The sequence below is a fragment of the Haliaeetus albicilla genome, chromosome 7, assembly GCF_947461875.1.
Source record: "Haliaeetus albicilla chromosome 7, bHalAlb1.1, whole genome shotgun sequence".
NCBI lineage: Eukaryota > Metazoa > Chordata > Aves > Accipitriformes > Accipitridae > Haliaeetus > Haliaeetus albicilla.
Window position 1 is genome coordinate 28,884,889 of NC_091489.1, and position 26,385 is coordinate 28,911,273.

The 26,385-nt window shown below is 42.8% G+C and overlaps 2 protein-coding genes across 11 annotated transcripts in view; one reads left to right on the forward strand and one right to left on the reverse strand.

Annotated features, from left to right (window-relative positions):
- PLEK (pleckstrin) overlaps positions 1-26,385 on the forward strand; it is a 64,140-nt gene that overhangs the window by 18,978 nt on the left and 18,777 nt on the right. For 2 of the 10 annotated variants that reach the window (XM_069787514.1, XM_069787513.1), the window contains 4 exons: positions 21,092-21,296; positions 22,373-22,629; positions 23,765-23,949; positions 24,261-24,429. In XM_069787514.1, the coding sequence (XP_069643615.1) occupies positions 24,382-24,429 (48 nt within the window). In that variant the 5' untranslated portion in view covers positions 21,092-21,296; positions 22,373-22,629; positions 23,765-23,949; positions 24,261-24,381. Of the gene's footprint in view, positions 1-19,994; positions 20,052-21,091; positions 21,297-22,372; positions 22,630-23,764; positions 23,950-24,104; positions 24,430-26,385 lie in introns of those variants that run through there. The other 8 variants (XM_069787520.1, XM_069787512.1, XM_069787515.1 and 5 more) reach the window with 8 other exon arrangements.
- CNRIP1 (cannabinoid receptor interacting protein 1) lies at positions 9,010-16,371 on the reverse strand. The gene is made up of 3 exons (XM_009922812.2): positions 16,101-16,371; positions 15,249-15,393; positions 9,010-10,480 (listed from the first exon to the last, which is right to left on the reverse strand). The coding sequence occupies exons 1-3, from the start codon at positions 16,277-16,279 to the stop codon at positions 10,316-10,318; spliced, it is 489 nt and encodes a 162-aa protein (XP_009921114.2). The 5' UTR covers positions 16,280-16,371; the 3' UTR covers positions 9,010-10,315.

Here is a 26,385-nt window from a genome sequence, read left to right on the forward strand (position 1 = left end):
TTCTTAAGAAACTGAAGTTTGTGTTGAGCATGTTTTGTCTTGCTCTTCCTCCTTGTCTGCACACTTCCACCCCCAATGTTAAATGTTTTTCATGAAAATCAAAAGAGAGGCTGAGGTCCCATACTGAGTTGCTTCAAGTTTTATGAAATTACGTATCTGAACAGAGTACAGTGGTTGAAATTAGTGTCCATAATGACAGAGGGGCTGCAATATGAGTTGAACCACAATGTTAAAACACCAGAGAATCCACAGGAGACAGACAGGAAATTAGTCTCCATAAGTTCCACAGTTCATGGTGATATACTACCAAGAACAGAAGCAAGGTAAAAGTTTTACTGTTTTTAGTATTCACATTCATTTCTGTGAAGCAACTGTGAGCTGGAAGAACATTGCTTCAAATCCCTGAATCCTCAGCAGTTAATTTTCTTTTACTGGATTGTGGGAATTGAAACAATGATAAAAATACAGAGGAGAAAACCTACTAGAGTTGGGCATTTATTCTTGACTGTAATGACTAATAATTTGTACCTGCTCACTTTAAATGAAGTCTTGTTTGAAAATGTGTAGACCCTGGATGAAACAGAATTGCAGAGAAATGTTCTGGTGTTTTTGCAGTAATTTGAAGCACTGGTTTGGATTACTTGATGCAGATTGCACTAAAGCCTTGTCCTTCTCCAGGAATTCTGCATCAAATGGGCTACGCAGCAGGTAACTCATGACTGATCTGAGATACAATAGAGCCAGCCTCCTTTTTTACAGCATCCTAAGTACTATTACTTCATTAATCTTTAATTTCTGTGAGTTTTTATTAAAAGCCCAGAAGGTAAGAAGGAGATGGACTAAAATTGATTCACTGTTTTTCTTCTCAGTTGAAGTTCTCCAGTATCAAATAAAATGTGGAGTAAACAAGCTTGAATCTCATGGAATGGAAGGTGTTTGCATGACACTTCTAGTGAGCATATAAAGGAGAAAGATTTCTTGGATTTGACACTTGAACTTGCTGTGAACTTGGCTTTCGGCCCTTTTTATTTGTAAATAATCTTTAAAATTGGGGCTAACGTTCAATGCATTAAAACACTTCTTTGTGTGTGCTTATGTGTGTGAACATACATATGAGTACATGAGTTCTTGTCATCTTTCTCTCCAGAAAGTTAAGAACTGGTTTACCAGGTGTACTGTAAAAGAGAAAACTAGGTGGCTATTTAAGTAATTGCATTGTTTGTCCACACAAATTATTAGCTTACATCAAGATTTGTAGCATGCAGAAGTGAAGAATCTGAAAAATAGAAGGAAAATGACTACAGTCTTAAGAACAAGCAAATGGGAACAGTGACAATGAAAATTCTCTCTGAGTTTTCCTGGGGTACTTTACACTGTCTTGACAAAGAAAACACTTCCTTTCTGTAGGAAGAACAATGTAAAATTGATGCCTTCTGCAGAAATAATCACTTTGGATTTTAGGATTCCAGTTTCTTGATTTTTCACATCCAAGCATAGCTTGGATGAAGTACTTGTGAGAAGGTGGATTGCTAAACAGTTTAGATTTGTCTTTTCTTTGGAGCCAGAGAAGTAAAAACGGGTAGTATGTGCTAATCAGGGAGAGTCTGTGCCTCTTCTCCTAGATTATCCTCTTCACAGTCTGCTCTTCTAGAGAATCAGCAGTGACATAGCAGGTAAGAAGGCTGTGATGGCATCATGGTTAATGTCTATATTTTGGTATTTTGATTAGAATAAAGATGGGCAAGATAATTGCTAAGAGGCTAGTCTGGCCATGGTGTGATACAGGTTAACACTGCGTTCTATCTAGGCTTCCCTGTAAGAATATAGCAAGTCCATCAGTCTTGATTTACACCTGGACTGTTCACCAAGGTTTCACTTCCATGGGAAAATACGATGCAGCAGTTGGAGGAAGGAGGCTGCTGCATGTCCACATTTTATCCTGGTGTTGAATTTGGGTTCAGGAAGGTCATGTACCCTGACCTGGGAACTAAGAAGTGCTCTCTGATTCCCTTAGCCACTTGTTCTTTTTTGTTGTAGCTGTGCCTCATGGGAATGCAGCTCAAAGACTGCAGTGGTGCTGCTTGAACCAGAGTAGGAAGTGGCACAAAATCAGAGCAGTGAACCCTGCCTGGCCAAGCTGTGCCAGCTTCTGCTTTGAATATTTTCTGGTATTTCTGAGTGGTGCTGCTCTACGTGGTATCGATGTACTCAGTTGATGTGTCCTCTGTGTGGGAATTATGAGGGCTTCCTTGCCCATCCCATAATATGGAACATAGTACTGCTTCCACCACCCCCTTGGATTATTACCTTACGAGTTACTGAATGACTGGGGACCTTACGAGTGTTTTAAATAGCTACTTAACTGCAGAGCCTTCAAGGCAAATGAGTAATAGATTGAACAGCAAAAGGTAAGAGAAGATAAAGCCTTTTCTGTCTCTCCATTGCAGATGAAAGATGAGATGAGACATTAGGGGATGGTAAGTAAGCTATGACAGTATTCACTAGCAACTACTGACTGCCTGGACAATGCTTTAGTGAGATCTGAAAAGTTTTGAGATTGGTATGAAATCTGTGGAAAGTTACTGACAGTGAGTTTAGTGAGCCAGAAGCTTAAAGCCACTTACCAATATAAACCATGGGAAGTTCTGTAGGAGATTTGAGGTTAGGAGCGGTCTTTCTAGCAGAACCTGGAAGGAGTATTAGAGGTGACTGAGATGGAGACTACCAAAAGAATTTTTTTAGGGAGGTTCTGATATTGTTACATTTTGAATATGCTCTGAGATTCTTCTGTCTCTCTCGCTGTTTCTATAGTACCATGACTCCAAGCACGTGCCCCTCCACTGTTTTCCCTTTAGATATCCGTACAGAAGCTGGTGTCTCAGATAAGGCATGATCACTCATGGATTTGTAGAATGGAGTGTGTGGGGGAAAAAAAAGGTGTACTTACCTGTCCTAGTCATGGCTCTTCAAGAATAAAGGCTATAGGAGGACTGACAAGCTGGCTAATGATCTCCCTTTCCTGTGCTGTTTGGATCATATCTCAGTCCTGGAGCTAAGTATGTGGCAGCATTCCTTCTTTCCTTGCTTATCTGTGCTTGAGGCCTGCTGCTGCTGGTATTGCAGGACTGAAGCACAAGGAAGTAAGAGTTGACAGCTGGTTTTATTTTAAAAACAAAAACTGCAAGAAATTTTAAGCTGTGCTAGCTCATTATGTAACTGATTCTGTACCTGTATGCAAGCACAAAATATTAGTTCCTGATCCCTAGGGGAAAAGAAATATTTTTCTAAGATAGGGCAAATGATCTGTAGAGGAAATCTTCTCACTGTTTTTAAAACAAACAGCCTCCCTGGAAGTATTTCCTCAGTGAGTTATACTTAATTTGTATTAAAACAGTTAGATCTAAATTCTTACAGTTTTGTTTTAAGCAAGGGCAGTTAATCCACATTTTAGCATATTGGGGCAAATTTGTCCCTTAGGTTAACTCCATACATTTTGGTAGAACTTTGCACCAGGAGTGCATTTGGCACCTTTTCTTGTTTTTTTTTAACCATCCACCTCAAGAGTAGCAAAGTTCAGTGTAAGCATTGTGCATTTGAAAATGAGATGATCAGCACATTTATGTATGACTATTGCCTTGTTCTGATACAAGATGTTGCAAGCCTCTTGAACAGTGTTCAGTGTGCAACAGAACTGAAAGATGCATGAAGCCTTTTTTTTGTTTGTTTGTTTTAATGCTTTTAAATCTTTGAAGTGCAGTCACAGTTTCCATGCAGAACAGGGATGACTGCAGTTGTATTTTTACAGTCATATTTCCTGCATTTGCTCAGCATGCCTGTAGTGTAGTCTTTAGGCAGACATGTCTCTGAAGCCAGAAGTAAAAATAATACAGTTAATTAAAAACAAAAACAAAACAGTACCAACTTTAGTCTATATATTCTGTACATAGAATCGGCCAGGGCTTGTTCTCCACAATAAGTTTGAAATGTGGAAGTACCTTAGGTGGATCTGTTGGCATAGCAACTTAGACTGAGCAGAAGAGTGCCATCATAGTCAGAAAATAGTATGTGTTGTGATATTATTGCATGCCTCTGCCACTTCTCTGTAGACAAGACCCTCTGGGGTTCACATTAAACTCCTAATGATTCAGTTCAAGCTTCCAAGAACATTTGGTCCTTGTAGCACATGCACTGTAGCTTAATGCAGATATCACTGATGACGTTATCACGGTCACTCCTGTAACAGCAGGATGGCACCTAACCTTACAGTTACCGTGCTGAGAATGGGCAGAAGGTCCATCTTACCTCCAACACAGTCGTATGGTTCTTGCCTTCATCATCATCAACTAACAGTTTATTATTGCTTCTCTGAGGATTGTTCAAAGGCTGCAGAAGTTACTGGATGGGATACCAGCCTGTTCCTTGCTATTTGGGGTAAAGTAGGCGTGTCTGTTCTCTCGGGGAGGGAAACAAAGGCATTGTGGATAGCATATGAAGCACTCATACGTGGTAGCGTTGAGACTCAAGTTTGTCCAAATGACAAAAAACAGAATATCAAATCCTTACACGTGGTCAATACAGATGTGCTATTATGAATTATTTTTTTAATTCCAGATTTTTGGCAGCAACATTGATGGAAAAGCTGTCATTGCTTTTAAGCCTTGTCTCCAATGGAGATCTGTTTGTATCTATGTTCTCATACCTGAGTGGTGCAACTCACTGCAGCTCATGGCTTAGACAAGTGTACTCTCCGCTGGGTGAAAAACTGGCTGGATGGACAAGCCCAGAGGGATGTGGTGAATGGAGTTAAATCCAATTGGTGGCAGGTCACAAGTGGTGTTCCCCAGGGCTCAGTATTGGGGCCAGTTCCGTTTAGTATTTTTATTAATGATCTGGACAAGGGGATCAAGTGCACCCTCAGTAAGTTTGCAGACAACACATTGGGAGAGAGGGTTGATCTGCTTGAGGGTAGGAAGGCTCTACAGAGGGATCTGGACAGGCTGGATCGATGGGCCAAGGCCAGTTGTAAGAGGTTCAACAAGGCCAAGTGCTGGGTCCTGCACTTGGGTCACAACAACCCCATGCAGCGCTACAGGCTTGGGGAAGAGTGGCTGGAAAGCTGCCTGGCAGAGAAAGACCTGGGGGTGCTGGTTGACAGCCAGCTGAATATGAGCCGGCAGTGTGCCCAGGCGGCCAAGAAGGCCGACGGCATCCTGGCCTGCATCAGAAATAGTGTGGCTAGCAAGAGCAGGGAGGTGATTATTCCCCTGTACTTGGCACTAGCGAGGCCACATCTCGAGTACTGTGTTCAGTTTTGGGCCCCTCCCTACAGGAAAGACATTGAGGTGCTGGAGCGTGTCCAGAGAAGGGCAACCAAGTTGGTGAGGGGTCTGGAGCATAAGTCTTACGAGGAGCAGCTGAGGGAACTGGGGCTGTTTAGTCTGGAGAAAAGGAGGCTGAGGGGAGACTTTATTGCTCTCTACAACTACCTGAAAGGAGGCTGTAGTGAGGTGGGTGCTGGTCTCTTCCGTCAGGTGGCTGGAGATAGGACAAGAGGAAGTGGCCTCAAGTTGCGGCAGGGGAGGTTTAGATTGGACATTAGGAAAAATTTCTTTACTGAAAGGGTTGTCAGGCATTGGAATAGGCTGCCCAGGGAAGTGGTTGAGTCACCATCCCTGGAGATATTAAAAAAGTGCATAGACAAGGCACTTCAGGACGTGGTTTAGTGGGCATGAATGATGGCTGGACTTGATGATCTTAAAGGTCTTTTCCAACCTAAATGATTCTATGATTCTATCTTATTATACAGAGAAATTCAGTGAGTGTTAGTGCACCGTGGAAACAATCTGTGTAGTTGTCTTGAGTTCTCCAGCACTGTAATGGCAGATGCTGCAGGACCTCCACCACTGACCATCAGCAGTGCTTTCTACAGTCTGGCTTCTTTATTTTTTTGGCAGCTGGTCATTTTCTTATTCATAGTTGGGATACAGTTGGAATCCCTGTGAATTTCTTCTGCAGGAAGAGGCAGAGAAGGTTATATGAGTGTACAGAACTAAGCTGTGTTGACTAGTAAGAGAAATAATCAACAACTTTGAGGGAGGAACAGAGAAAATTATGCAGAGAGGACTGATTTGGCGTTTTCTGGGTTGATGCAGCCTTGTCTTCCTCAGGCTGAAAGCCAGGGCTCAAAGGGATTTGAAGCCTTAAATGCTGGTCTCAGGGAGAGGGGAAAAGGAAGCAGTCCAAGGAATGCTGGCGAAAGCTGCCAAGCATGCAGCAGGGAAGGCCCGTGGGCAGGAGTGCCTGTCTCTCCTAGCCAAAGATCTGGATTAGCTGCACTAAGGGGACTTTCTAATCACCACTTGTGAGCTTTGTAGAGCTAAGGGAAAACATGAATTTGTAAATGATTATACTGCTGCTTTGTGCTTCAGGGTTGACACAGCTATTAAGGCAATGCTCAATGCTTTGAATTTTGAAAGCCACAGCACTTGTTTCAGATCTCAGAAAGAGGTTAGCATTCACAATGTGCCACATCCTTATTTAACCAAAGCTTTATATGGTGACTTTAGAAGAATAGAACTGTTCAACATAGCACATGGATCAAAATTTTACATAGCAAGTGAGGCAGGTACTCTTAACCAAATGGAAACCAACCTCTGCTAGCATGTAAAAGCCTTGTATTACAAAACTTACAGCTTTATTGTACAGAAGTTCTGTTCATGTCTTTTATAGGAAGAATGTAATAAATGAGGTTTTCTGATACTCTGCTAGTCTGGATCAGTAAGGGTCACTGCATCTGCAAACCAATGGACAGAGCCTCAGCTGAAGCCAGTGAAACCCCCCTAACTTGTGTTAGTAGGGCACAGAGACTTCAGCAGTATTATTTCTTTTTCAGGTAGTCAGATGGTAGGAAATACCAAAGCCTGTAGGAGCTGTGCTAAACACAAAGCCCTGTTCAAGCTAATGATCTAATGCAAGCCCTGTGCAGGATCACAACTGTAATAATCATGACTAAACTTGCTTTTGGATCCTTTTACTCAGCAGTCTGAAAGTGCTAACAGCTACCTAAATATAGGTGAAAAAGTGACTCTGAAAGATTCAGTATGTTTGTTTCAGTCTTTCTTATGAAAACAAAAGCTGGACACTTCATGAGAAAAATCCTGAAGTCTCATGTATAAAACCTTCAGATATGAGTGCTTTGTGGTTTCAGGTGGATTGACACATTGTCAGCATTTTCTGATATTGTAATGGATAAAAATAAATATAAATATAAGCTTAGTTTGTTGTGCTCTGTTCTGAATTTTGGAGTTCTGTACAAAAAAGGCAATACTAATTAGAAAAAGCTGTGTAAAGAACAAATTTGGCTGGAGATTAAATGCTGCTGATTGAATAATGCATCAAACTGTCACAGCAACAATTTTTTTAGTGACTCAAGCTTTATGAATATTTACCAGAGTTGTCCTGGACGAAAGAAATTAAAAATATTACTTTCCAGGGAACTGCTAAAGTCTTGGGTCTCCTTTACTGAAGCAAATGTTAGCATTGTTAGCAAACCACTTGTTGAGCAAGGGGAAATTGATGGGACTATTTTGCTTTACATGTGCAGAGTATCAGTGCTGGTGGTATGGGTACTCAACAAATACCACGTGAATAATCTTCTATTTAGGAATAATGCAAGGCCATCAAGCCATGTTTCTGTATGCTTAAACCTCATCTAGGGAAGAAGGATATAACAGCTGATAAACACCATTTACACCTTCCCCAAGATCAGCTGTTAACCAGTCCTCATCCTTTTTATCACTGCCACTGTCTGTAAAACGGGTGCTGCAATCCTGGGCAGCAATGTTCAGTCTCAGGGTATGGGGCCTGCAAGACACAAGTCTGGCTGTTTTCTCCTTCCTTTTAAAAGCAACTCACTCCATCTGCAGCCTGTTTCTTGGCCACCCTCTGAACTGATTGCTACAGGACTTGCTAGGATGTAAGAAAAGAGCTGCCCTATTTGGCATTAATATGGGCATGAGTATTTACCTTGGGAAGGGTGTGCTTCCAGCTAGCTGAGAGTAACAGCCCTCCTGTGCCAGGATAGGCTAGATTTATTCATTGTAACATTTCTTAAATGCTCGAGAGCTAGGACATTGTGGGCCAAGGATTTCGTAGAAGCTGAACTCAAAGTGAAGGCATGTCTTACACATTTTAATTTTACTAGGACAGAAGTTTCTCTGTTAATTTATGTATCATACATATTTCTTGCTGATGTGTTTTCAGTTCATATGTACAAACAAAATAAACCAAAGTATGCCAATTGTTGTAGAATAAAATTGCTTTCTAGTAGTGCACAGATAGAACTGGTTGACAGCTGGAAGTTCAGTATCATTGAAGCCTGTTACCTAGAAACTTCTGCTAAAGTGCTGGCAATAACACTTCTGTCTGAAGTACAGATTACATTTGAATTTGCTCAGTTCAGTTTTTCTCATTTTGAAGAATTCTTTCTCTAGTCTAGGAAAAGTCTAGGAAAGAAGTTAATGCAGAAGATTATTTCTAGAATTTCATCGGAGTGAAATTTGCCTGTGTAATATTGCCTCAGAGTAGAGATGCAGCTGGCTAGCTCATCGTTCCAGTGCTGTATTACATCAGTGCTACTGTCAGGCTCTTTTGTCTGCAGAAATCTGCAAACAGTCAAGCTTTTTGATTAATAATTCAACAGAAGCAAATATTTCTTTGGGATTTCACTTCTGTCCTAAATCTCTACTTTCCACGCTATGTTAGTGGAACAAAATGCAGTTGAATTTTATCAGTAAGCTCTACTGAGTGTTATCCCATTAACTGTCTGCGTTCTAGCATATTGGATCTGTATTGCCTAGAAACAGTAGCTTTGAGTAAAGAAAATGAGGCACTTTGGACTGGATTCTCAGAACACACTGACTTCGTCCCCTCTGCTGTCTGACTTTCTAAAACCACTGCCTTTTTGGATACAGTATTTTCAACTTATTTAGATGGCCATACTAGAGAAGAAATTGTTTAAGTCCTTTATTACAAAGATCAAAAGTAATGGTTACCATTTACATACACAATTTACAAATTATTCACAAAAGGAATAACAGATACGCAAGAACTGACAGCTTACTTCAGCCCAAGTTGGGGATGGGACAGTGTATTTATTTCCCTGCTTTATTTACTGAAAGAAAAGATGTATTTGCTTTTCATTGTCTGTATGTGTTAAACACTGATCTAGTGTTTATGTAGCACCTTTAGTCATAACCATGCCAATGCTTACATGCTTATCTTTATTTGAAAGAGTGCAATGCATTAAACATGCATGCGGATCTGTACTCTCTTCATACTGCTGACTGTTTGTTGTTCAAATTCTGTTGATTTTGATACAATACAGTGGTGAGGCTTGAAAAAGTTGATTTGTAAGATTTTACTGATTTGAGCAATGTGTCATTAAAACAAAAATGGAGATTACTATCAGAACTCTTATTCTAAGAACTAAATTAAGTATGGTTGCTATATCTTTAAAGAATACTATATGATCTTAAGATAGATATTAGCCATGTTGTTAAATCTCTTTGATATAACTGATTTATTGCTTTTCCTTCATTCAGGTTAGCATGTTTTATACCGTCTCCTAAAGCTATTTCAGAGACTGGGAAACTTAACAAGAAAGAATCCTATTTCAGAGATTTGGTAAATTAGCAAATCTTTCACAGAATGTCTTACAGCACTTAACAAACAGGAGAATGAGTTTCCAAATCCCCTGGTATGAAAGCACAATATCAACAGTGCAGTAGCTGCCATTTAGCTAAACCTACAAGTATCCATAATTTGCACTTTTTGCTGTCCACTGGGATGACATGTATGACAAAATGCTTGGAGGAGCAAGCACACCAATTTAGGAGCAAACACAAATATAAATACAGAAATCACCAATGTGATGTTGCATCCAAATTCTAAGCAAAAAAGCAAAACACTTCACAAAAGTTGTTACATCTAGTGGAACTGTTTAGTGGGAATAATCCAAATACTTACAACAGTATTATGATGGTATGACTTTCTACCCAGCTATCAAATATTCTTTACTATGAACTTTTCAGTATTCTCAGGGTGACAGATAAAGAATGTTGCAGATGCCATGGTAAACTTAAAATACAGTAATAGGCGAAGATTTTAGTGGCACCACCTGTATATACAACATAGTTGTTGCAACCTTATGGAACAAAGCAACAGTACAGTATGCCTTTGTTAAGGCTTCTTGCTGGTTTAAAAAGGTAGATTTTTCTTTAGGGAGATTGTCCAGCAGTATTGGTTTTGCATCTCTTCAATGGAAGGTCTCTTTATTGATCCACATAAGACTGCGCGTTTCATTTGGTTTGCATTCGTACTCAATACTGCCAAAACTGTTTCCCCATTGGCAATGATCCCGTTTGTGGTAGTTGTAGAATTTGACTTGCCAGACTGTTTCAAAAACGCCAATGTCGTTAAACTGCGAGGAAAAGGCAATATCAGTGTTAGTGAAGTGATTATTTTGTTGGTTTCTCTATCTTAATGAGAAACAACACTCTTATGAAACTATGGAACATAAACCAGCTGATATAAGGGTCGTTGTTCCTCAAGTCAACAAATCAAAGATCTGTAAAGCCTGCTCTAGCAGTCATAAAGTTTTTTATGCTTAGGCATATATAAAACATGAAGGATCAGATTCTCCAGGTACTGTTCTCTTGCACTTTTATCTGGGAAAGGCAAGGGAGTAAAAATGTTCCAAGTTCCCATATGGATAAATGTTACTAACAGCAAGACTCAAAGCTGTAATCCTTCCTAAGATGACACATCAGTAGTTGGCCCGATGATCTCTAAGTGGCTTGTATGTACTGTAGATCATGTAGCAGTGATCTGTAGTGATACAGGCCATCACTTCACCTTTATACCATACCTAGAGGCTGCAGTTAGGATTGGGAAGATTTTTTTTTCTTTTGCTCAATCTGAAATCTTTAACATCCCTGTATTTTGTAACCTTGTGTTTACAGTGTCTTGACTGAGATGTGCTGCTATTAGACCACCTACTCCTTTCCTGGCATTCTGTTCCATGTCTTACATGGAACTTAAGCAAAAGAAGTTCTTTGTGCATTTCTGTAATTGCTAGTTGTACTGTGATAGCGCAGCTTTTCAAACAGATATGAGTAACAGAAGCTAGGAAGGAGATAATCAGTGTGTTTAGCAGATAAGTGTCTAATACAGTGAAGGAGTAGTGAGAGATTGACTGTAAGTTGACTGATTGCGCTTGCAACTCTGAAGTGAATGAGACTATGTCTATAGTAAGTTCTGTAGAATAAAATCTTTTTTTTTTTTAGCCACTGCTATACACACTTACAGCATCAGAAAAACCTTATGAGTGAGGCTTTCAAGGACAGATTATGATTTCATTTATAATGGTGATATAAAATTTGAGTTCCTGTGCCCTGAGACCTTGCAGAGAATCCGAAGTGTGGGTGTGAAGCCTGTATGTATTGCTGTTGGTCCCAGTAGTATGGCTTGTTGATTGTGTTATGTTGTTAGAAGATACTAGATAGTGGATTCAGTGCTACTGAACAGCACTGTTCTTCAATGTTTTTTCCTTTTAAATATTTCCATCACTCACTTTAATGACAGCTTCTTCACTTGACTGTTTTCCATTCCCATCATGTGCCTGTGAGCTGACCTTTGATCATCTGCCTATTATAACCACACTTGCAAAGTCAATATGAAAGCCCTTCCCGACTCTTCCTGAATTGCAAGCAGAGCCTTCTTGTATCCAGTTTTCTCAGGACATGTTTGTTTGTTTGTTTTTAATTCAAGATGCAGTTTGTAAGCTGCTGCTGCGTAATGGACATTGCTCTAAACCTTCCCCCAGCCTACTGTGGTAACTTAAATTTAGCCTTGACAACAGCAGGAGTTGCTGTGTGCTGTTAGTGGAAGGTTTTTATTTGGCTCCAGTTCCAAGTGTTACCTTAAAGGAGTAGCTGAAATATTTCTGCTACTTCCTTTGACAAAGAAAGAATCAGATGTACAGGCTATTTTATCTCTCCTAGCAACTAAAACCTTAAATAGGGATTATTATTTTTTTTTATTAATCATCTTTGATAGTAATCCTGATATACTCATAATGCAAGATGGTGAAGGTTAAGCACATTGGATATTACTGTGCACAATCCACAAAGAGAAATTTTCAGAAGGGAGCATCAGCCATCCTCAGTGTGGAAACTGAGGAAGAAAAGGCATTACTAATAGCATTTGTAGAAGGTGATATGATACAAGAGCAGCATTTCATTTCATTAATGTATGGAGGATCTGAATTTTAACAAGATAGAGGAAGAAAAATTCTATGTTCCTCCAACAACCCAGATTGCTGAGCTACCCTGAGTAGTTTGACTGCTGTGGGTTTTCAGGAGGAGGAAAGAATTAATTGTAGAGCTTTTCCAGTACCATGTGCCACCACAACACCCACACCCCCCACACCCACACCCCCCCAGCCCAGTACTTAGCAGATGCAGCAGCTCTGTGGCATAATGAGCATTCTGCATCCTCAGACCTCCCCTGAATTCTCATGGCTTGTGCAGCTGAATTCTGGCTCATCCACTGGGGCTGTATATGGGTCCTACTCTTTGTAGGTCAGGCTTAGAAGCCTATTTCCCTGTCTGCTATTCTCTGTCATCCAGTGCTATAGGTGTGAATAGTTATTTAATCACTCCCTCTGAATTTGCATGCTAGGATGATTTAATGGCTATTTATTACTGGGAATAGAGGTCTAGCTTCTTTATTCAATCTTAGTCTAGTCTGACCAAGAATAAAATGAGACCCAAAGAGAGGTTTCTAACTTAATTTACACCATTTGCTAGACAGTTTAGCAGTTTCTGGATAGTGCACATAATTGAGCATTCAGGTAACAGAAATGCATCCTCAGATTCTGGAATTCAGAAATAGGATTGTTGTTTTACATGTATAAACTATGGCTGTAATAGGTCAGATGTCTACTAGCCAGTTAAAGTAGGAGCACAAAGAATTATTTGTTTGAAGTTTTAAAGCAGATGGGAAACAAAGTCTTAAGGACCTTTATGGACCTTCTGTCTTTCGGGCATTAGATTGGCAGTATCAGACCGGTTTTTAACTGCAGGACTGACCTCACAATCTATTTCTAATGTGAGTTCAGATTTTATGCTGTAAATAGTGTCCTTATCTCCCTAGGATGCATCAGGATCCTGCCTGTTCTAGAAAAGGAAGTGGAGGCAGAAGTTCCTCTTAGTTGAAGGAAATAGGAAAATGTAAAGCTGTAAGCAATAAGCCCAGTTTTGAAGATTCAGGAAGTAGGTATTAGAAGCAGTTTTGGGACTGTGGTATCTGAGCTTGGTTCCCTAAATCTGTTACGGCTCCATCTAGCTAAGCAGCTAAATGATGAGTTAAACATGTAAATCCCTGTTGAGTTGCCTATATTTAATACTTAAAAGTATCAATTGTGGACACTTAAGTCTGTACTGAAGAACCCATCTATCAAGATCAAATCCTAAAAGGTGTTGAGGACCTACTTAATGCTTGAAAATCATATTAGCTTCATGGTTAGTATCCCAGGATTTGATTTGGTAGAAGCAACTGTTTGGACAAATATTGTGGCTACTTACTCTGATGCTGCAACAAACCATCTTGGAGCTTGTACCTGAAAATCAGACCGTCCTTGCATTTTTGGGAATTACTTCATTTGTGATTTGACTTGGTTTTCTCCATAAGAAAAGTTAAACTTTCAGATTTTCAGAGTTCACATCAGTGCTACTCTTAAGGGCAAAGGTGGCTATCAAAATAGGGATGCCTTGGTCAAAGCAGCTTTTTTGGGGGGGAGTGCTGCCCTTTCACCTCCTGGTATAAGGACATTGTGAAATATAACTGCAATATTTAACAGTGGCATCCAGCAGCCCTGTTCTGCTTGAGAAGTTATACTGGGTGTTTGGTTTTCCTAGGTGTTAAAAGGAGGTGACTGTATAGAAAAGTGATTAATGTGGACAAATACTTCAGGGTAGTCTTATTAACCTAAGATTATGAAGTGGTAACTGTTAATGGGATGTGGGTCTCCAAAATTAAGTTATGCATGCTGTAATTATTAGAAACTCCAAATGGAGATGTTACAGTTCTTACTCAGAAGGGGATTACCATGCTAAATGATGATTCCAGAAAAAAATAGTGAAGATAAAGATGAAATCTTGTGTGCAGTGAGCAAATGTGAGATAAAAGCTGAAATCTGGTGGGCTTGGCAAGGTCTTAAACATGTATAAGTTGGAACAGACTCTTAAGAGAGCTTCAGATGAAGATAGCTTACTGCCCTGTTTCCCCTTTTTGGTACAGGAAGCATAGAATAAACAGCAGGAATCCCTCACAACTGTAATCAGGAGAGGGGGGAAAAAAAAAACCCCACAAACAACCAAACAAAAGCCAGAACAAAAGAAATCTCACTTTGCACCCTGAGTGCTGTGGAAATCCGCCTGCTACTCTTCCAATCTTCTGTCAGCTCTGCTGCCTTATAGGCTGGAGCTTTTGTCATCTCACTTTGGGGCCATGGCATATACTGATTCTGACTCTTAGAGCTTCTCTTCAAGGTTGGAGTGAGGAGCCACTTGTGTAAGAATTAAGGTTTGTGGATGCAGAGATAATGTGATAATGGGAGCATATGGGGAAAGAAAGGGAGACAACAGCCTGAGGGGGGTGCTGTTCTTATGCATGCTTTCAGCCTCTGGCAGGCCCTCAGGCATCCTGCAGATGACAGGTGGAAGGGGAGAGTAGTCATCTCTTGTGCTTGGGGCATGCTGTGCTCAAAAAAATCTGGCAGTGCTGGCAGATAAAAGGAGAGGTCCCTGTATGCCAAGGGCTTGTGCTTGGATTCCTAGCCAGGGACCTTGGTGGGAGTTGTCTGAAGTCTATAATACGTCCTGCAGAAGAGGCGAGATGTTCAGCTCTCATTTCTTTCTGCTGCAGCACCCCAAAGGGCTTTGCAGGTCTCTAGAAATCCCCCTACTAATTCCTGGCCCTTGCTGCTCTTTTGGCTTCCCCTTGGGAAGCAGGGCTTGTGTTTTCCAGCTACTCTCTGACCAGCGGTCTTACTGATGCAAAGCAGAGAGGAGGGCAGCAGCTTGATCAGACTTTGCGCTGGAATATTTCACCTCAAGACCTCTCTGGGAGTCAACCCCCTGCTGCCCTCTCTTGTCATCCCATGCCAGGCTTGGAGAAACACATACCTGCATGTTGACCTGGATGGGCTGTCTCTCCCCGCTCTTGGTATGGGGCACCCCTTCTGTATCGTAGATCCCTGTGTAAGAGGCCACCTGTGCATCCCTCGATTTCTCTTCCAGTGGGACATTGACGCCCCCAATGCCCATTGTCCTGTAAAGAGATGGGATCCATCCTTTCAGTAGCCCTGCAGGTCCCCTTCCCTAGCAGCTTGAAGCAAGCATGTGGCCTGGCAGCCTCTGTGCTGGGGGATGCTTCAGGGATTTTGGCAGACCTGCAGGTGTTGCTGACTCACTGGGGCCCCTGAAAAATGTCAGGGCTCTGCAGTCACCCAGGGAAGGTGTAGAAAGGAAAGGCAGGAGGGATCTGATGTCGAGTAGCTGGGGAGAGGTTATTTGAATCTCTTCTCCAGGCGTGCCCCTCCACCCAGAGCTGGTTCCCCATGTGCATCCTTCCTAGTCCCAGTCTCTGCTTTGCCATGCTGCAGCGAGGCTTGGGCATGATGCATCTCTGACATGCAGGGCTGGAGGGGCCTTCTCCCTCTGCCTCCAGGGCAAACCGTGGGGAAGGAGGGAGAAAAGGAGCTGGGCTTGAAAGAGCTCTCTCAGGAGGTGGGGAGGGAGAGGGAAGGAAGTGACTCCCAAACGTGCCTCTCTTCTGAGCCAGCCGGGCAAAGCACTGGGAACAGTTCGTCAGGGACCTAGAAACAGGGCCACCAAAGCAAAAGGGCGGGGAGGGAGAAATCATGGAAACCCTGTGCTGTCAGCCTGCCAGGAAAAAATATTAAACCTCTAAAAATAAAGCAGCGGGGAAGGGAGGGTCAGGGAAGCAGCCCCAAGCCGGGAGGCTGCTGCACTTACGTGGCCTGGACGGTGCCGGGCCGAAGGGCCACCTCAATCTTGTACTTGGCTCCGGTCAGCAGCTTGATGGTGCGGTTCTGGCCGAAGCGCTGCCCGTCCACCTTGAAATACACCGCCCCGTCGTTGGGCTGGATTTTGAGGGAGACGCTGATTTTCACGAGGCCGGGGATGTCGTCCATCGCTTGTCGCCGGGGTGGAGGGGGGCGCTGCGGGCTCTGCGCTCGTCTCGCCCCCTCCGCGGAAGGCGGCTGGCCGGGAGAGGAGAGCGAGGCTGTGAGGGAGAGGAAGAGGAGGAGGGAGGAGGAAGAGGAGGGGCTGCCGGATCCCAACCAGCCCAGCCCTTCCCAAAAGCAGCGGATGATATATTTGGTTTTTTCCCTCCCCCTAATCGCGGCGCAGCATCTGGGCAGCGGATGTACACACCCCTCCGCCCCCCCCATCACCCGGGTTGGGGGACATTTGCAGCTGCCCAGATTGCAGCCGGTTTCCAGGCAGTAAATCCGGCCCTGATTACTGCAGCCTTAATCCCGTCATTCGTACCGGAGGGGAGCACGGGGGGCCCGTGCCGTGCCAGGCGGGCGCCGCCGCCGCCGTTCAGCACCACGGGCGCGGACAGCGGCGCGGGCAGGCAGCGCCCCACAGGGCTCCTCCGCCGGCGGGCAGCGCGCCGTGGGGTCTTGTCGGAGGAGGGACTCCTTCCCCCCCCCCCCCCAAATCACCTTGCTGATCCATCCCCTCACCGCGGGGAGCCGTCTCCCGCGGGCTGATCGAGCCCTCTGGGGTGGGCTGAGGCATCTGCGTAGCGGCACGCAGGAGCCAGAGCTGCCTGAGAGGGAGGGGAGGGCGGAGAGCAAAGACGTGTTTTTGTGGCTCTTCTCTCTCCCTGTACGGCAAAAGGTTTTTGTGAGCCCACCATGCTAGACTGAGTGTTAGTTTCTTGCTCCCCGAAGTCAACAGTCAACATTAATATTTGGTTCAGGGTTTCTGTTGGGATTTTTTTAATCACTTTATTGCAATCTTCTTATTTTAATAGAAAAAAAATCCCACCATAATTGCAGTATCAGATCAGAATCTCATTTCTTTGAGTCTAATACTACTCTTTACCTATGGCTGGTACCATTTTTTCAAAGAGAAAGATCTCTGAAACTGGAGGTTGTACCATAATTCCACTCTCCACAGGTCTCATTCGTGTCTAACAGTTAGATTGATTTTAACCCAGGAGCAGGTTTGTGCATCCCTTCCATTCCTTTGCATTTGTTCTTGTTTGCTGGTAAAACTGCAGCATTCTTATGGCTGACAGAGGACTTGGGTCACAAATATATTTTTTGTTTGATTGGACATAATGGCAGAGTTAATGATTTTGTTAGGAGAATTTCACAGCTGCATGTTGCACTGGACCTGAACTTTTCTTTGTTTTTCTAAAGCTGGGATGCACACATGGTGGTAAAATGTAGTAGTATTGCTAAGCCAAATGGAAGATATAGCATTACCCAGGTGCCTTTCTTTGTGCATGCAAGTTAATTAGTGAATTAATTTTATTGTGAACATTAAGAAAAAGAATGCATCCTGCTGAAAAATTAACCTCTGGGAAAAAAAAAAAAAAGAAATCCTAGTGTATTTGCATTGATTAGGTATCCAGCTAAGAATATGCTTCATAATGTGGCCAGGCAGCCAGGTTTCTGCAAAGATAAGGGTAGGACATGATCCCTGCCTCTCAGAACTGTGTACGTGTTGAGTTTTGTAAGTAACATCCTACCTTCGATGGCGCTCACTGGCAGCAGAGTCCCCCATAGGGAGGTTGTTACACAATGCAGTCATTGCTTCTCCTACTGAACAGTCAAGAGTGAAACAAATGCTATTAAAAAAACCCCTAACATTTCCCTATGTACGATGAAGTGGTGGAATTATCAACATTAATATATGAGAAGAATCTTTTGGGTTTGGTCAGTCACCTAAGACTCTTGTATTGTCAAAGGGCACCTAATCAAAGAGTAGTTGCATCTATCAAGCAGTAAGTTGCAGGAGCAACTCATTCCACAGTGGGAGCCAACATTTGATCATGAATCATACACTGAACTCCAACAATTTATTGCAAAGATCTTTGCTGACTTTAAAGGTCCTCAAAAGCAGTCCACAAAAAGTTAGGTAAAGTTAATCCCTCCAACCGTTGTCAAGGTCAACAATGAATGGTCTTGAAAATATCTTGGAAGTTACCAGACAATCAAGTTGTATGCATAGGTTTTCAGATAAGGAAGCAGCTGCTATATATGGACACATAGCTCATAACAGTATGGCTCCGCAAAAGAAGACCACATGTGCGTTTCTCCCTATCATTTTTGCTCGTTGCAAGAGAATTCTGATTTTTCATTCTATTCTGCTGAAACTGCTGCACTTTGTGGCTTGTTGAAACTTTTGCTTGCAGCAATTCCCACTTCTGTAAGTTTAAATGTAATTCAGTACAAAATCACAGAGGCCTTACACATGGGGAATCTGATAGTATCACTTAAAGTGGTGTGTGAAGAATAATGGCCATTGCCAGGGATCAGTTTTACTCGGCTCGTGGGCCAGACATATCATGTTGTAGTAAATTGTGTGTAGCTGAAGACATTGATTGCAATTAGTTTCCCAAGTACATGAGAGCTCAGATCTATAACGAGTTTTTTTTTCCCCTTATTATTTCTGCCTGAGTGATCATCTTTCTCTGACACAGCTCAGGCTGTGACTTTATTCCAGACCGCTATGGCAAAAAGTGGTAAACATGAGGGAGAACTAAAAAAGCATCATATTATGGATTACGTGTGCATAGGCCAAGTAACTGTTTTACCATGTGAAAGTGAAACATGGTGAGAGTAGAACGTTTATGAAGAAGAAATTTTAAATGTAGGCATTGCCTTTCTTTTTATCCATCTGATAAAGGGGTTGCCTTTGCTAAGTCTTTCTGGGAGCTTAGTTTTGTTGCTGCCCACGTTAATGGCCCTGACCAGCCTCACCTGGGGCCTCTACCCACACCTATGCCCACGGGCCCTATTTCAGCTCAGCCCTGGGCCTTCAGTCTCTTCCTGAGTTATGCTTAGGAGTGCTGGTTTCCAGCTCTGCCACAGACATATCCAGCCATAGATGCTGTTGATCTTGACCTGTAGGCTGACTACCTGGCTTGACCTCAGCCCATCCCTATGGAGATTCCAGATGCTGTGGGCTGCCCCCTCACTGAGGGTGGTTGGATGGCCCCTGGCTAGAGAAACCCATGCCCTTCCAGTCTCCATGGGGGTTTTCTATGGGTCCCAGCCCCCAGGCTGCTGCATGGTTACCTGAAATTAATTGCTTGATATTCTATAGGGAGCAAAATACCTGCAGGAAGAAGGAGGCAGTGTGGTTTTGCCAGGAGCACAGAGCAAATGGGCTGATGTTTACAAGATTCAAAGCTAAATAGATGATCATAGGCTTAGGACAAGGTCCCATTTCTCCTAAGCCACAGCAGTAATTTACTTCCAGATAAATTTGTGTCCATTCCGCCATTCTCTACACCTACATTTGAGGGGTGGGGGTTGGAATCTTTAATGTCTTTGTAAAATGCAAAACTGCTTTTTTGGGTTTTTTTTCAGTCCTTCAAATCGACCTTTTGTTCCCCTGGCACTTGAGGCTTCCCAGCCTGTTGTCTGGAGTTAGCAAGGTACATTAAGCTAATTCACTTCACTTGGAGCAGGAACATTGCAGCACTCCCCTGTGCCCTGGTGAACCCCTTAGTGCTTTTGAAGGGAGTGGTGAGCTCCTACAAGTGAGCTGCAGCCAGTATGCTTAGCTATTCTCATCTTTCTGTCTCTTCCCAGAACTAGTAAAGTCTTCTCACACTGCAGCTTCATCCTCCAAGACCTCTCTCTTGTGCTTAGGCCTTCCCTGCTGCAGCTACATTGCCTGCATGTATCTCTGATGGGGAACTAGTGTAGGGGAGAGGTGAGTATGTCACAGGTGAGGTTGGATGCATCCAATGAAAAGTCAGAGCTAATATGCACATAAGCCATGGCCTATGCTTTGCGCTGGTCCAATTTGTGTAGAAAACATTCTGGAGAAATCCATTTGGTCTCTCGACTGCATCCACTCAATATGATCTCTCTATGAGTAATAATATGTCAACTGTATAAGCTTTTCAGTATTACCATTTATGCAAGCCTTCCCACTTAGAGTTAATGCACTAATCCTGCTGCATAGCTCCACAATAATTAAATATATGAAATGTGCCTTGAGGTCCAAACAGGACAGTTAATTTATGACAGCCAACCCACAGTATTCAGATTCCAAGGTGACGTGGACAATACCTGTAATAGTCTTTTCATGCTTGCTCCTCTTTGGTTCCTTTCTTAACACAGTGGCAAATTTGGAAATGTTCTGGTTTGGGATTTCTTTTCGAGAAGTGAATGCAAAGCCACAATCTCTCATTCACTAAAAATAGCCATATGTGTTATTCGTATGGAGTGAATTGTGCTGAGACTTGCACCTGCCAGCTCTCAGTTTAATACTGTAATTCTTTTGAGACCTTTGCCTCTGTGCAAAAGTGAGAAAGGGTTTTACTGAACTATAAGCTGGACCCAGTCTCTATCACCTTTGCAAACCACTTGTGTATATTATTTTTCCCATGTAGACAATCATTTTGAACATATAGCATTTGATTTAATTTCCCCTGGAAATGCAGCTGGATTTGCTGGAGATGCATATTTATGGAGAACTCACGTGCTCTGCTACAGATGGAGTGGGCTTATGGCGTTTACAATGCAGCAAGCATGTTTGAAGAACAGCTCTGCAAGGGCTAGTAGAGAGAGCAGTGAAGCTGATGTAACAAGCTGAGAAACCACCTGTATTCCTTGCAGCTGACGTATTTAATTGCAAAGATATGGTTCCAATTTTCAGTATAAATGCCCATCAGTCTCTCAGCTAGATCTCTCGCTCAGATAAATGTGGTTGATTGCTTTTTTTTATTTTATTTTTAATGATTGCAGGAGTGGACCTTGAAGTAGCAGAAAAAAACCAGAATCCTCTGAGGAAATACAGCAGCAAGATCTCCTGTACAAGAACAGATCACTCGCCAGTAAACTGAGCCAAGATGCTCAGCTCTGTTGCAGATTGTGCTATTGTGACAAATGTTGCTAATCCAGCATCATGCACCATTACCTACTTCGGACAGAAATGGGGAGAACAGGGTAAGTTATAGCAGGTTTTCACAATGCAGGTTACTTTCTCTTTCTGCCAGACAAGGCTCTTTCCTCCCCTCTGTGGAGAGCTGGAAGAAATACAGCTCTTCCTCTCTCATGCCTGGTGCTGCTCTTTAGGAATGGCTGCACAAAGAAGATGTGCTTCAGCAGTCCAGGCTGTCCCTCACACTTGCCATGGCCACTGTATGATTAAGGACCATTTTGCTTCACATGAATGATTTAGCTGATCAGGCCATTTCTGCCTGGGGGAAGCTGAAGTGCTGATTCCCCTGTGGTGATCTGTCATAAATGAAACCAAGCCTTAGTGTTAAAAGAAAAGGATTGTTCTGGACACATAAGGTAGAAGGGCAGAAGGAGTAGCTGAGCTTTGAAGATGAAATAGAAACAGTATGGAGAAGTGTTATAGAAATAGTTGCTTCCAGCTAATACTGGATGGAGGTAATTTTATGCTTTGACACTGAGTTGCTTAAGTAGCTAATGTTAAATTGTGGAGTCGTTGGCTTGGTGCCACTGTGTCTAAAATCACATTTCACACCTCCAAGGGCTTTTCATGCAGGTAAATGAGAAACTGAGCTTTTGTGAAATTGTGGAGTCAGCATCCTTTTCTGTTCACATTAAACCACTTTTTAGTATAAGGTCATACAGATATTCTATTGAAGAGGATCTGTCCTTGGACATTTTATATCATCAATTTATCGTGCAGGGCCCTGTTATCCTGACTCAGCACAAACGCTGAACTAGTAGGGACAGGCGAGCAGGAAAACCTGCTCAGAGGCTGCCTGCAGGGAGGAAAATGCTGGCAGATTTCTTTGTCTTTGTTCCCCATAACCCTTCCAGCTGTGGAAAGGGTTTCCTTTCCTCAGGTCTGAGGGACAGCAAGGTAGAGACAGAAGGAAGAGCTAACTGTGAGCCACTTCTTGTTCTCTAATGCTTACCCCCAGCTCTGCAGCGTTATGGCCTCAAACCAGCTAATAAAGGGATAGTTTGGCTACCAGCCATACAGTGAAAGGTATTTAATCTGAGTTGTGGTTGTCTATGACCTGTATTTTTGCGTTAATCCAATCACAGGAAAAAAAAAAAGTGTGCCTTTTCCCAAAGATGGAACCACTGGAGTGAAAGGGAAGAGAAGGAAATAATTCACCTTCTTAAAGCAAAAGGAATTACTGACCAAGAAAGACATTATACAGTAAGAATCTCCTGAGTCCATCGAGCATCATTTTAAGGCTTATGGGAAATGAAAGGAGCCTTCACAGAAATATAACTCAGAAACTCAGATCATCTCAACTCTGGAATGCATCTTCAATTCATTCCAGGCCTTGGGACTGGTAGGCAGATTCTTTATTGTGCATGTGACACAAAGCTTTTTGCTCACTTTTTAGTGATAAAATACTACTTTTAGCTCTATTCCCAAAGAGCATGAAGCTTTTATTAGCTATGTGTGAGTTTCTGTCCCTCTAATAATTTTAGAATCTGTTGGCTGATGTCAAGTACACTTGACAGCCAGAGAATTGGAAAGCGTATATTGAATCTTCGATTTGCAAACTGCCTAATGGATGATTGGCTTGGTCAGAAACTAGGGCCTTTAATAGCAATTAGATCCTCACAGCAGCATGATTTACATGAGCAAAGGAACAATGTACTGAGACTGTAGGATCTACAAGAAACAAGACCTGAACAACCTAATGATGCATAAATTCATCATCACAAAAAGGTATGCTTTGGGCAGAATGTGCTGCAAAGTGTATAGCCTGAGACTGCTGACACAAACAGGTGCTCTGCCTGAAGATGAGACTGGAGGGGTCATTTAAGCAGCAGTTAGTTGAGAAAGATCTGGAAAGGAAAATCTCAGTTCAGACAGTGAAGAGAAACATTCAGCAGTTGGGATAGTGAAGCACTAATACAGATAAGCAAGGAAGGAGTGGAGTCTCATCTGTGGGAGAACCACTAAATAGCCATCAGTGAGGAATGGCTAGAGAAAGTCTTTGAGGGCTCTTCTAATCTTCTGATCCTCTGTCACAGACCTTGTCAGACTTCTGTGTACTTCTGACTAAAGGCTGAGACAGAGAGAGTCAAATGGAGAGCAGGAATGTCTGCAGAAAAAGTCCCTGTTTGGGGATCTTTACAAGCGGCAGAGGTGCCAGATGGAGTAATCCTGGGCTCAACCCTTATCTCAGTGGGCTCAGCTGTAAAAGTGACTTGAGTCTTGTGCATGGGAGAATGCTCTTGGCAATGCAGCAGCCTCCTTATTGCCTCCCATATACCACCACCCTTCCTTCTGTATGGGGAAGAGGGATTGTGGCTCTGGTATATACCAACTTTTGGAAAATTACAGTTTTGCCTTATCTTTTACCAAATATAGCCAAATGAGCTCTGCAGCAAGTAAAAGATGCTCGTAGAAAGTGGCATTCTGCAGTGCTTTATGTAAAGTGCTGGTCTAATCCATTTATGCCTATTTGACAGGTAACCTTTTTGGGAGGCTTCAGCACCAAACCCCAAAAGCTGATCAAGTCCGATAAACAAATTTCTTGTATCAGCAGAGGGCGCATCGTCATTAACCAAGTGAGGGCCCTCCAGCTCTCTGCCAGACCCCACCCGCTCACCCACTGGGCATCAGACTTCAAAGATGGGATGAAGTGACAGAACCGGTGAGTTGGAAACCTGTCTGTGAGATCCTTTTGGCACGCACCAAGCAGCAACACAGCATGCCACCCTGTTTGTTGTTTTGCTAGAGTTCATGTATTTGCAAAATGGGCCTGATTTCCTGGGATTGGGCATTAAAATGCTTTTTTTAATCTCCCAGGTCACTGTCATCAAGGCTGGCCATATTTGGTACAGTTGAGCATTTTGTCAGGCTGTTGCCTGTTCTGTCAGAGGCAAATTATAAATACACATGTGCTTCTGCGTTTCCCTATCTCTCACTCTGTAAGAGGAAATGGGCTTGTTTTCATGTGATTAGCAGGCAGAGGAACTTGTGAAAGTGACACAGCTGTACTGTAAAAACACCAGCCCACGGACTTTGCTGCCAGAGGAACTTAACTGCCAGCGCTGATAGACCTGAGAGCAGGATTGCCTCAGACATGGAGCGAGAACCAATGCGCATAAGGGAGGGCTACTTGGTTAAGAAGGTAAGTGGGCAGTTTTGGACGGAGTGGAGGAGGAAGCTAACTCTGAAGAGGTTGGGGAGGTGTAGGGAAACATACTTTGGTTTCAGTTATTAAAACAAGGATCATTTTTTCCAAAAAGAAAGGGCAAATGAACAGAATTCCTTGAGCAGTAAAACAATGTGGTGTTAGTGATTATAGAGGTACTTGTTAGCAGTTATATCTTGTCAGAATACTACAAAAGACATTTTGCACATATCTCAGATGTACCTTTGGATCAAAAGATTTGTATTTTTATGAAGAAACCTAATGCCCTTAGTGGAAGCTTGGCAAAATAGGTAACAGCTTGAAATGGCCACAGCCTACTCGATTGCACTTAATCTCCGAGTTAAACATCAAGGAAGCATAGTGAGATTAAAGAGGTCTGATCACCTTGTTCTAGAGACAATGCCTGGGGCCACAGGCACTTCCCTTCTTTGGGAAGGCAGTTGCTGCTCCACAGCAACCTCTGCTCTGGAGCCTTTTGTGGTAAAGCCCATGGGATAAAGCCTTGACTTCCATTTAAATCTATAGTGACATCAGTCTGGCTTAAAGCAGCCTAACTAAACAGTGTCAGTCCTAGAGCAAGAGAAGAGCTCTCTCCTGTGGTATCTCTGCTCATCAAAATGAGAATTTCACTCACTAGAACAGCTGGCTGGAGGGATCTCTAATCTGGGACCAGTGTTATGAAGAGGCCACTCCTCAGTCTTACTTCCACTGACACTGAAAGGAAGTAAGTTCATAAAGTAATTGCAAAGCTGCAGTGATGCTGTCACGAGGAAGGAGAGCGCCAAATTCGTGCTGTGTAGATTGCAGATATCTAGTTCCAATGGCCTGATATATAGAGAAGTGGCTCATGATCTATATTCCTCCATGACAGGGGAATGGCTGGAAACTTAGACGCTGGGACAATCCCAAACTGTGCCCAGCTGGGTATGCTGGGGAAAAGATGCATACAGATGTGCCAGTGTCAGTGCCTCACATTCCTATAGGTGCTGGGTCCCCCAAAAGTCTCTCTGTGCAGGTACTACTAAAGTTGCTGCTCAGTGCTGCTGCAATGGTAACAGGGAAATGGAAATTGTGCCCGTTTCCTAGAACAGCCTCATAGATGGCTCTGTCCTTACAGAAGTGAGCTTATGCTGGTGGTGAGGAGCAGCAGTATGCTAGAGGAAGGGCTGGAGGGAAAAAGAGCAGAAGATGCAGATCAGACGGGTACCGGCTGTTTGATACATCAGTGAGGCTGCTGTGCATTCTACAACCAGAGCTTCCAGCAAGAACAAGCATGCTTCTGATTAACCTTACCTGCTAATTATGTACTCTCCTCCTCTCCTTTGTGCCTGTAAAGTGAAACCAAGGATTTGACCTCCCAAAGGAGTCATCCATGCAGCCACAGCGATCTTTGCAGAGAGTGAAGGCCATTTGTCACTGACTTTCTCCTCTTGATATTTACATTAGGCTGGGGGACAGTGTTTTGCTCGGGGATCAGTGCTTTAACTGGGACAATGTGACCTCCAGTAAATGTGGGTTCAGACTTCAGTGTTGATTTAGGTCAGCTTAAACCTCTGTATATTTTGGGGACCTTGTGTCATCTTCTGAGCATAAGAAACAGCTAATTTTTTAATCTTGTAGTGCTGTAGATCTTCTAAAAAGAAGTTGTTCTACCAAAGGGAAGTTGTTTGTGTTTTTAAAGTGGCTAATGATTTCAGGAGCAATTCATTGAACACTGCTCTGTATCTGCAGTCTTTGGAGTGGGTGTGACAATTTGATTTTTAGTCCAGGAAGATAAAATCCAGCATCCTACTCGCTTGTCTTTCATGAGATGTTTTAGATGAGAACAATGTGACCATGTTTGGGTTTGCTGGTGGTGTGGATCTGAGACTGCCAATCTAACACTGCCCTGTGGTGGCTTCCATTGGCAGAGCATGACAGAGTCTGGTCTTC